The following is an 11334-nucleotide window of genomic DNA, read 5'->3' on the forward strand; positions in this document are numbered from 1 at the left end:
AATTCAAAAGTTAAGTTACAGTACAATACATAAATAGCATACATTAAAATGAAAACTATATTTTAAAATATGATAACATGTTAATGCAACACATTTTATATCAATTTAATTAATCATATTTTATAAATAATCATAGGACAGTATACTTTGATACCAGAATTTTTAGCAACCATTTGATATTATCTTAATATTTTTCACTTAAAAAAAATACAAAAGTTAATTTTTTTTAACAACCATTTGATATCATCTTGTTATTTTTGACTTTTTTGTTTTTAGAAATTCAAAAGTTAATTTTTATTAATATCATTGTTAAATGCTAGTGAATCGGTGTTAAATACACCAATTTATTAATATCATATTATACAACTTAGAAGATTCAAGGAACAGTATGTTTACTGTTATATACTTAAATTTAATTATGATTATATTTTAATATCATATTATAGATTCAAGGAACAGTATGTTTATTGTTATATAACTCAAATTTAATTATGATTATATTTTAATTTCGTTATGTTATAACTTATGTTTGAATGACTAAAGTTCTTGAATAGTTATATTTAGTATTATATTAGGATACTTTTAATACTATGATTGAATATTTTTAATTTTAAGTTGATGTAATTTAAGAGTGAAATGAAATTTTATTTTCTTTAAAGTAAAATTTCATCTTTTTTGAAAATAAAATAAATTTATTTTATTAAAATAATAAATTATACCTGATACAAGTGATGATAAAACTTGTATGAAGACATTACTAATACACAACCTAACATTTGAAACTATACACCAATAAATAGAAAAACCAGGTTTTGAACTTTATAACATAAAACTATGGTCACATTTAAATTAATATATGTAATTTGGGATGATAAATTTAAAGAAAAATATATTAAGTGATAAAAGTATATTTTTCGTACAATTTTCATAAAAGATTTTAGATATGGTTGGATACTCTTCTTACTTCAAACACTCACTCCACCTAATCCACTTTATTCATTACGGGGAATTAATACCATCTGTAAGAAATATTCAAAAGATAAACACAACATAAACAAATCACATCATCCAAAAATGAAATTTTGAAATTATTTTTAAACTAATATCTTTTATTGATTTATTAAGTTTAAGTAGTAAAGTAACGATAGCAAGTGGAAGTATACAAATATCCAACAAAAAAGAATAATACCCTACGAGTTACCTTCACTATATACATATTCTTCTAAATTATTTAGCCTCTTTTCCCAAAGCAATGAATATAGTCAACTGAATTTGTTTTGGGACACCGAGTTTAGAAGATTCCTCGGAAGACATTGATAAGGACTAAATATCCAGAACTTTAACACCCTCACCTAACATTCACAAAGATGATATCAACAAACCAGAAACATCATGCCCATAAAATCAAACAGTTTGTTTTTTGTCTCAGACTTTGATGGGTTTGATGACCAAACATCTCCACTATCTACGTTTATGGATTAGTATTGTCACAATTTTGGTTTTTTGCTATAAGTGCCTCAATAACTACTACTTTGCAACTATTTCAGCAACATAATAGAGCCAGGAATGTAGATTTTCCATAGAATGGCAGGGTAGTAAACTGTAAAACAAAAACAAAAAAACTTTGAAAAATTAGATTTAGATAATCAATGGATATAATGAAACCGTAATAAATCTATATTTTATCCATCACATGGGATAGATACCATTTCTCTATGAAGCCATTTATCCTCAAGGTCCACAAAAAAAATGTAATCAAAATGGGATCATAGGCTCATAAATCCAATATTGTGAGTGACAAAACATTTAGAACATAACAGGAACAGAAGAATAGTGAAAAGACCAGAATACCCACACAAATTATAAAAGAATTGGAAGAAATATAAGGGAGGAATAATTGATATGTGAGTTAATTTACAAGAAATGTAAGTATGATTCTAGGAGCAATTCTAACATTTACAAGGGTTTGACATTTAACACAAGCAAACCAACCTTGGAGTGTGACCAGGTACAACGTATCATGACATGTTGCATTTTATGTGGTGACCAGTTCTGACACGTACACGTACAAGCTTAGTGGCTGAATTGATGTTGAAGATCAACTGGCAAGTTTAAAGGCATCAATGAATAGTCCATAGGTGAAACCCATTTTAAAGTTGTTGAGAAGAGCAACTGGGAAAGTAACTTTTGGTCGGCTGTAATAGAATTTAGTCACATATTCTGTAAGAAGAACACATAACACTGCAGCAATAACATCATTAACTCCTAGAGCTCCAAAAGACAGTGAGATTGTTTGTGCAACATAGAATCCACCCAACAAGGAGATTCCTCCAAACAGAGCCCTGCGAGAAGGACTTTTGAAGTAATTTCTTGAGAACTCAGGCACACGTCTTATGATGTCCACCAGCCTTCGTGGTCCACCATTTTCTTGCACCGCCCTAATGCGAAGTCCTGCTGAAGATCTGCGTACAAAACTTCCAGAAACACTGACTTTGGTTTTAGGAAGTGGACCAAAATTGAGGCCCATAGCGATCAAGCTTGATGAATGTGCCATTAGTCTTTCTTATTTATATCAATGATCAGTAAAGTCACACTCACACAGGAAAAACGCCTCCCTGGGAAATGTAAACTATTATTTTTCAGGCTATCACAAAATCATTATATCAAGAATTGAGAAGATACACAAAACATATGCAAGAATTATCAATTGAGTAGAATAATGTAACATGATGACTTTAATATTGTTTACATAGTCATGTGATCATTTCAATGAAACTAGAAAATGACACGTAGTTTGCATTATATTAGAACTTAGCTTACAGAAATAGACATCCAACCTGGTATGTTTCATGATATAAATAAGAAGGACATTACTGCGAGAAGGACTTTAATGCTTTATAGTTGTAGAGTCCTTACTGATTTGTTACAAATTGAATAGATCTGTATTAATTGCATGACTCATCAAGAATAGTTCTTTGGTTCGTGGACTGATTTGTACATAGCCATAATGAAACGTTATAAGTTACATTCTACAAAGATACAAAACCAATCAAACCTAATAAGAGAATGATATCATTTGCAATCCAAAAATCCTAAAATAATGAATTTATAAACAACATAAGGTGGCATACTGTTAAAAAAAGATCCCAACTGATGCTATTCATAAATATTATGATACTACTAGAATATTCATAAGTATTAATAAGTATGTTCAATACTAAATTATACAAACGATGACTATAAATTTATTCTTAAGTTGAACTATATCAACTTGTTGCCTAATATTCTGATAATAACTGCAAACTGTTATTCCATCTGTGTATATCTTTGGATCCCATTTTCTCTTATTTTGTAACAGTCATCTTCTCCTATCTTGTACATATAAAGGTTTAATTTCAATTCATCCTCAACATACAAAAATCACTTAGTCAATTAATCAGAAATCATTATTGAAACAATTTTGAAAACAGTTATGATTCATTATCAGTGCATGTGGTATTTCCCAAATTTATTTATTCCAGGCACAAACAAGATGACATAAACATCTGGCAAAAACGTTAGATAAACATAATAGAAACTCAAAGAGTATAATAGATAAACGTTTGAAGCACCCCGATATCATTAGATTCAAAGAGGTACGAAATTCGAGACTTTTTGGTTTTGATGATATATCAAAGCTGGTTAGTGCAGTTGTTATATATCCATTTCTAAAATCAAATCCTTTGCTTTCTTTAGATACAACTTTAGCTATAATCTACATCTAAATTCGGAAGAGTATTTTTTTGTTTGAAATCAGATTCTACGAAAATTTCCATCCATGCATTGTGTAGAACTATTTATAAATAGTTAGATAACTTCACAGAATTACAATGTCAATGATAAACTCTCAAGTTAATAAATAATTGAAATTTAATAACAAAAACAAGCCACAATAATAATACCAAGCATGATCCAAATAGCATTAATATGAACAAAAGGAAGAGAACGAAAATCCTCTTTTTCTTTCAATCAATTTCTTTCGACTACTCTCCCTAATTCCAAGCAAAAGCCTGAAACTTCCAACATAAACTAACTGAGAATGATACTTTTAACACATTCATAAGTCGTTGTTCACTAGGTAAAGAAGCACGTAGCTCAACCAAGCAGAAGCAGCCATAGACAACAATTCTGAAGCTCAAATATTACAAGAAATAGAAGTTAGAAAGGGGTTAAGTTTTCCAAAGTGAAGGGTAGAAAGTATCAGTTCAGTGAGACATTCCATCCAACAAAACTAGTGCACCACAATATTTGCTCCCCTGGAAACCATAACCCCACAAATGCAAAAATCAAAATCAGACCCAAAACATAAGTGAACCCAATCCACATATCCCATCAACCAAATCAAGCATCGAGACAAAGGGTTATGCAAAAGTTGCTGAATTGCTTCCAAGAAATGAAGAAATTCAATGTGAAACAAAGAATCGGTGTTGTTGATTAATAAACAGAAGCAAGTATTGCATAAATAGTTGAAATAAACGTTAACCTCGCCGATGATTCTCCTCTTCTACCACTCGGTTGTCGTCACTATCACCGTTGTTGTGTACCACCGTGTGCTGCTGTCGAGCTCGACGAAGACTGTGGCAAATTCACCGAAGACTGTTGTGAACTGCACGAAGGGGAAGAAGAAATTTTCATTCGCATAAAGTTTTGGACAAAAGAGATGAAGGGGCTAACCCTGTCCCAACCCACTTCATGGGGGCTTTGAAAAAGCTCCCTCTTGTGTGGACCACGAAAATGGGGCTTAGCTCCCGAGGGCGCCAGGGCTGACCCATGGTTGAAAATAAAAATGACACTCTAGACTGGACTTGACTGTTTCCAATATCATATATGAATTGGAAATATTGAGCAATAGGAAATATCATGAACATAACAAGTAGTGAAACATAAACTAAGTATAGGTGTAGTAGCAGTGGGTTTAAGGTAGTAAGCAACGAAGTGTGGAACGAGAAAGAGACCCAGTTAGAAATGTTGCTGTAGGGGGAATTCTTTGGCCATTTTCGTTGAACAGGTGGTGTTCATTGCATGAATTGCAATGTCCAAAGTAATGGGCATAAGCTCGCTCCACAAGTACTGGTGTTTACACAAACAATTATAACACAAATACAAATGTTGAAACCATACATGGAACCGACGCCACCACCGGCACTGCAGACGGAAAATTTCAGTTGAATTCAAGAGAGGCACAATCCACTCAAAATGAAGACAACTAAATACACAAGCCAAATATACTCCGTGCTTCTTTCAGCAATACCATAACACCATTTTCAGTGGTATCAGGTATGGAGAAACAACGGTAAATGAATTTGAAAGGCACCCCATTGGATCACTGTCTCACATTCATATAGTTCAGAAAGAAAATATACACATATTTGGTGCAACTCTTTCAGACATTACGTCAAACAACTTGTTCATGAACATCACTATCCTAAAACCTACCATTTCATCAAAAACAAATATCATGGGATTGTTCGTGACAAGGTTTTTTATTATTCTTGTTGTGTGTGGATTATTTAAGAGATAACTACAACGTCCTCTCCAACTTACTATGACTAAGATTTACATCTTGGTTGAAGAAGCCATGCTTTTCTTGGTCAGAAACTCATCCACTGTTAAGCTTCATCCAAATAATTTCCAAAGGGAAATATGTATATCATTTTAGAGTTAAATAATGAATTAACCTATGTCCAAAAACAAATTCAGTATGATATTATATGCAGAAAAAATAGTAATTAAATGCTAAAAAAATATAAAGACAAGCAATATATTTATTAAGAAAAGTTCTTTCAATCGTGTTCTCACCTAATTGCCCAGGATCCAAGAGCCTCTTGCTTGGAACGAAATAAGTGAACCACACTACAGAGAGGAAGTTGAATCGAACCAATACCTGGTTTGGGCTTTTAGTTTTCCTCGTACTCTGTTACATAATGAATTTCTTATTCTCACACCCAGTTTGTTAATTTCACTCCTACCTTTACAAAAACATTATTTTTCATAAAAAAACCATCTTTAAGAAGCGGTAGCAGCAGCGATGGTATGGTGCAAGAAGAAAAAGCCTTATATTAATAGATCCAATAGTAGCAAAATCTTGTAGCTATGGCCCATAATAAACAAAAGAACCGTACATACCTGTAAAGGAGTCAATAGAGTTTGACTAAAGGAAAAAAAATGTTAAGGTAAAAATGGTTCTTTATCTTTATTTAATTTAATTTATACTTTTCTTAATCAAGTTGATATACTAAGATTTTGAAAAATTTAAGTTTTTCAGTTATTGTTAGCAATTAATATGCATTATTCTAACTAAAATTCAAGAATGTGGTATAGTTGGCTGATTTAGCTATGACAAAAATGTTAAATGCGTGTTTTTTCTTCAAATGTGCTATTAAAAATCCTTATCGATTTTTCGTGTGGAGTAACTGCTAATTTATGGTGAAGTTTTTCTTTCCAATTCCATTTTTTCTATTCACAAGTTCAATATCGTATATAAGAAAATCCCGCTCAACGAAAACATAATGTGATATTTTATAATTATTAATGAAAATAAATTGACAAAAACTATAAGGAAATGAAAATAAAGCCTAAGTTCGATACATTCAAATTGTTTATTCATATTCATCGTTTTTGCTTGATGACAATGTGGGTGGTGCTTTTTGTTTTGATAGAAATTATCAACATCATATCCTACAATTTTTTTCTTTAATCAACAAAACATATAAATATATAGACAGAAACATTTTAAGGACGTCCCAACCCTTATACATATCATGATTTTACGATGAAGTTTTTGGATAAATTAAAATCATCCTAACATGTGTGTAAAGAGAGGACCTTAAATATTTAAAGTACAACTAAAAAAATGTTATCTTAAGAATTTTTACTTTATAAGTACTTGTTTAAGTCGGTAATCATTGAGAGTAACTGGATTCATTTTCATAAGTCCAATGTTAGATTCAAATTCGTTTATAAACTATTTTAAGAACTTCCCGATCAACAAATACACCTGCGTGTAATATTTTGCTTCCAGACCCATAATTAAACACCAAAGTGTCGTGCGTTCAGTAAAACAATGCAACTTATAACATATAATCACAGTGAAAATTCTTTTAATATTAACAAAATCGCATACTTATAACAAAATTGAAATGGGAATTGCTAAATATTTAATATCAAAATTTGTTGTTTACAAAATTAGTAGCAAGAGGGAGGAGATACAAGAAGATTGAAGGTATTAAATGATGTGTTGAAAATTAAACTTGGTATAATGTGGATAAATTCTATATATGTAAGTATATAATTGTATAGCATCTTAAATGCATGAAATTGAAAAACTTAGATAAATAAACTGAAACAATGAAGCAGAATGAGAAAAGAAGACACTCCTTGATTGGATATAGAAGGAGAGAATCTTGATGCATTGGTTTGTCTAAAGTGTTAAAGCCTTCTTTTGTAAATAAGTAGGGAATGGGAATCTACTGACCAATTTGCTTTGCTTTGTTTTGCTTTAGAAATACACACAAAAACTCACACCTGCCTTAAACATGGTTTAATATTATACATTATTGAAAACACCAACCATTCATCTCTCTCTTTTCATGTACATGTGACTTCGTGCATGCATTTTCCTTTTATTTGCCAATCATAAAAGCAGAAAAAGATAATTGTTGTCATTTATATCTAAACCTCTGTCCCTCATCATTGAACCATGCTTCCTCCATCAAAAGAAGTTATTGCTCGATCAGTACTAAGTTACACTAACTAATTTATCTTGTAAAGTTTTTCATCACTCCGTTTTTCGATCAAGGCTTACAATTTTCATGTTTGATTAAGATTCATTTCGTGTGAAAATTAAAAGACGATTGCTTATGTGTTCCTTAAAACAAAATATGTTTATGGTGATCTTTCGTTAGGATCGAACACTTATCACTAGACCAAAAATTATAATCATTAATCAGGACGCAACTCTCTTTGCTTCAGAACATAACAGTCCAAGCGTCATGATTTGATTATGATTCAGCCCATATGGTCTTTGCAATGAGACAATTGATGTCACATACAACAATCTCCTCCTCAACAATTATTCTTCTAAGAATCTCACACTTGGATTGTGACTTGGCTCACCTAACCTTCGTTACAAGACAATTGTACAATCACAGAACGTAAATTTATTAAGAACGTATGATATGCAATAATTCCTTAAAGAAATGCATTATTTGAGATTTGAGAGTAAGTTTATGAACACCTTTAAAGAGCATGAGGTTATGGTGGTAGGGTTTATGCATGCAAGAGTGAGATTGTTGTGAGAAATTTTGAGGGTAGCTGTTAGAGTCAACTAAAGTTATAAGCTCAAAATTTAATGCTGCTCCAGTCTAAAGTTCCATTGTTATCAGTACTTTCTTGATAGATAAGTGGTTTTCCTATGCACACACCTTTGCCTTTATCTATCAAGAAAAGTTTTTACATAAAAGTTGGCACAATCTTTCGAGTGATCCTTTAGCTTGGTCTAAAATAAACCATCTGCATACACAATGGATTCTTCTTGTCTTCTTCCTTTTTTTTTTCTTCTCTCTTATAATTCATTTTTTTTCTTTTTTATTTATATGCAAAGGGAAATTTACTAAGATCCTATCTTTCCCGGTATATATATGAATTAGGTCAAGGAACCCTAAGAATATGCATGCTAATCCATGTCTCCATCCACGTGCAATGATGAACTGCTATATATTCTGTTCAATATCAATCTTTGATTCTGGGAATATAATTAGAATGCATTAATTTCTCTGTGTAATTAAGGACCACAAAATGTAGAATTGTATTTTCATTTTGGTTTTGTTATCACATATAACTATGAAGAAAATGATGTACACTAACGATTTAACATCAAATTATGTTAATTAATTAATTAATTAATTATATAAAATAGTACTTTTGCTTTATTTTTGATTTACACCGAAGGCAAGGTGTCCTTTCTTAAACCTTGCACCACATATCCCTTGGTTAGCCCTTTAATTAAAACGAAGATTCGATACTATAGCTAGGTCTTTACACCTCATAAAAATTCAACTTTTACATTGTTCAATTAGCATAATATACATTGTAAAGATATACCTTTGAATTGTATTATACATATATGTCAAGCATTTACAATTATTGGAGATTCTACCTCGGATGCAGTATATAAATCACAATTTATTAAATCTATTTTGATATTAGGTTAGATTTAATTACACTATTTTATTAAGTAATCTAATGTACTAACTTTAAAAATATTTATAAATATGAAAAATTTAATTATATTTTTAAAATATTATGAATTTTGATTAAATTATGGTACACAACTATTTTATATTATTAATATATAGTTTGTTGTCTATAATATTATATATATATATATATATATATATATATATATATATATATTATATTACATTTTTCAATTTCATTTGTTGGATTAAACAAAGTTCTTCATATAACTTATGTATATTTATATTAATTAAAATTAAATTTCACATTTATATATGTATCAAAAATCACAAAGCATAATCTTCTAAAATAGATAAGGGTTAAATATGTTTTTGGTCCCTTAACTTTCAGTGAATTTTGGAATTAGTCCATTTCGAAACTTTGGACCAATTCAGTCCTTCATCTTTCGAAATACGTAGATTTAGTCCTTTTAATCAAATTTTGTTAGGTTTATTTGATGATTCGTACGCATTTGAGGATTGTGTTTGAGTTGTTTATACTGTTTGACACATTTTTGCTTTAATGTTAAGACAAATATTATTATGAAACACACTTGAAATGTCAAATAAATCTAACAAAATTTAATTAAAAAGACTAAATCTACGTATTTCGAAAGATGAAGGACTGAATTGGTCCAAAGTTTCGAAATGGATTAATTTCAAAATTCTCTGAAAGTTAAGGGACCAAAAACATATTTAACTCAATAGATAAAGATCAATTATATGGTAATGATTCATTAGGAAGACGGGTAATACTAAAAGTTGTTATCTAAAATGTATTGATATTTTAATTTGAATTATGTATTCATATCCGATACTTTAAAATATTTGACCGATATTTATTTATAAAGTATTTAATTTATAAAATAATAATACTTTTATGATAACAATAATTTATATTTTTTATTTTTACAATATTTAATATATATAATTTTAATTTGAATTTATATAATAACAATAATATATTTATCATATTTTTAAAAAATTTATGCATTTTTTAATATATCCTATTATTTTAAAAATAAATGTGCCAACATATTTGATACTCGTATATATATAAATTTGCGAATGATCTCTCTTTCGATATTTGGTACTTAATACGTTGGTAAGTCATATACATTCATTAAACTAAAACATAATCTTATGTCAATTGATATTTGTAGTAAATATATATAACATCAATTTTGATTATATATCAAATATTTGTAGTTAATATAATTTGTTTATATGCATTTTTTGAGAAATTAAGGAATTTTCCATCCAATAACAACTTTTTGAGATAAAATGATTTAAAATAAAAGTTATTCCACGTTTTAATAATTACATTGTATAAAGTACATCAAATTAAAATAATCATATATGAAAAATAAGAAAATAGGAAATATTGTATAAATTTATTACATTATAAAATATAAAAGAAAAATCTTAGATATTTATTGACGACCAAAATCTAGCCAGCCACTCTTATTCTTGTTCCATCCTCTCCTCTTTCTCTTTCTATTTCTCCTTTGACATCTATTTTACTAATAAAATTTACAAACAAAATTTTTTGTCGATAATAAACATTATAAATTATTTACAAACGTTATCAACAAATAAATATTATAATTTATCGATAAATATTTTTGTTTATAATTAATAATATGTCAATAAAATCTATCTTTAAAATGTTGTCGGTTAATTCTTTTTACTGGTACTTTTGTTTTCATAGATAAAATCTTATAGGTAATCTAACATTTGTTTACGGTTCACGTACCATTTGTTTCGAAAGATATTTTACATATTACTTATAAAATACAAAGATAAAATAAGTGTCTATTTGAATTTAAAAATAAAACTTATTTCCTTAAAATAATTTGTAGATGAGAAACATATTTAATACTATTTCTTACTATAAAAATTTTAATTCTTTAATAAAATATTAATTTATGAATATCTCCGAAAGATACTATAAAGCTCTTGCAGTGCCCGTGAGTCTTTTTTCATGGGCTATGTTAATCATAGCCCCTGCCACCAAGAACCATATAAGACAAGGTACGAAATATTAGGACATGTGATC

The 11334-nt window shown here is 29.2% G+C and overlaps 1 protein-coding gene across 6 annotated transcripts; it reads right to left on the minus strand.

The window, feature by feature from the left end:
- Positions 1-1088: 1088 nt before the first annotated feature.
- Positions 1089-5977, minus strand: NPQ6 (YCF20-like protein (DUF565)). 6 transcript variants are annotated; one of them, XR_003605142.2, is made up of 4 exons: positions 5839-5977; positions 4523-4645; positions 1993-2615; positions 1089-1600 (listed from the first exon to the last, which is right to left on the minus strand). XR_003605142.2 is itself a non-coding variant. In XM_028074764.2 (3 exons), the coding sequence occupies exon 3, from the start codon at positions 2552-2554 to the stop codon at positions 2099-2101; it is 456 nt and encodes a 151-aa protein (XP_027930565.1). In that variant the 5' UTR covers positions 2555-2615; positions 4523-4645; positions 5839-5977; the 3' UTR covers positions 1872-2098. The 6 variants fall into 6 exon arrangements, 5 of the variants coding, with proteins under 5 accessions (XP_027930565.1, XP_027930566.1, XP_027930569.1 ...); XM_028074764.2 differs by lacking the exon at positions 1089-1600 and having other exon boundaries at positions 1872-2615; XM_028074765.2 differs by lacking the exons at positions 1089-1600; positions 5839-5977 and adding an exon at positions 5584-5780 and having other exon boundaries at positions 1872-2615.
- Between the last annotated feature and the right edge of the window lie 5357 nt (positions 5978-11334).

Source organism: Vigna unguiculata, chromosome 6, assembly GCF_037176805.1.
Source record: "Vigna unguiculata cultivar grain cowpea cultivar isolate G323 ecotype 2 chromosome 6, ASM3717680v1, whole genome shotgun sequence".
In the NCBI taxonomy this organism is placed as follows: Eukaryota; Viridiplantae; Streptophyta; class Magnoliopsida; order Fabales; family Fabaceae; genus Vigna; species Vigna unguiculata.

What these genes read in the sequence shown, in the direction of transcription:
- NPQ6 (XM_028074764.2), bottom strand. Translation starts at nt 2,554, where the DNA reads ATGGCACATTCATCAAGCTTGATCGCTATGGGCCTCAATTTTGGTCCA.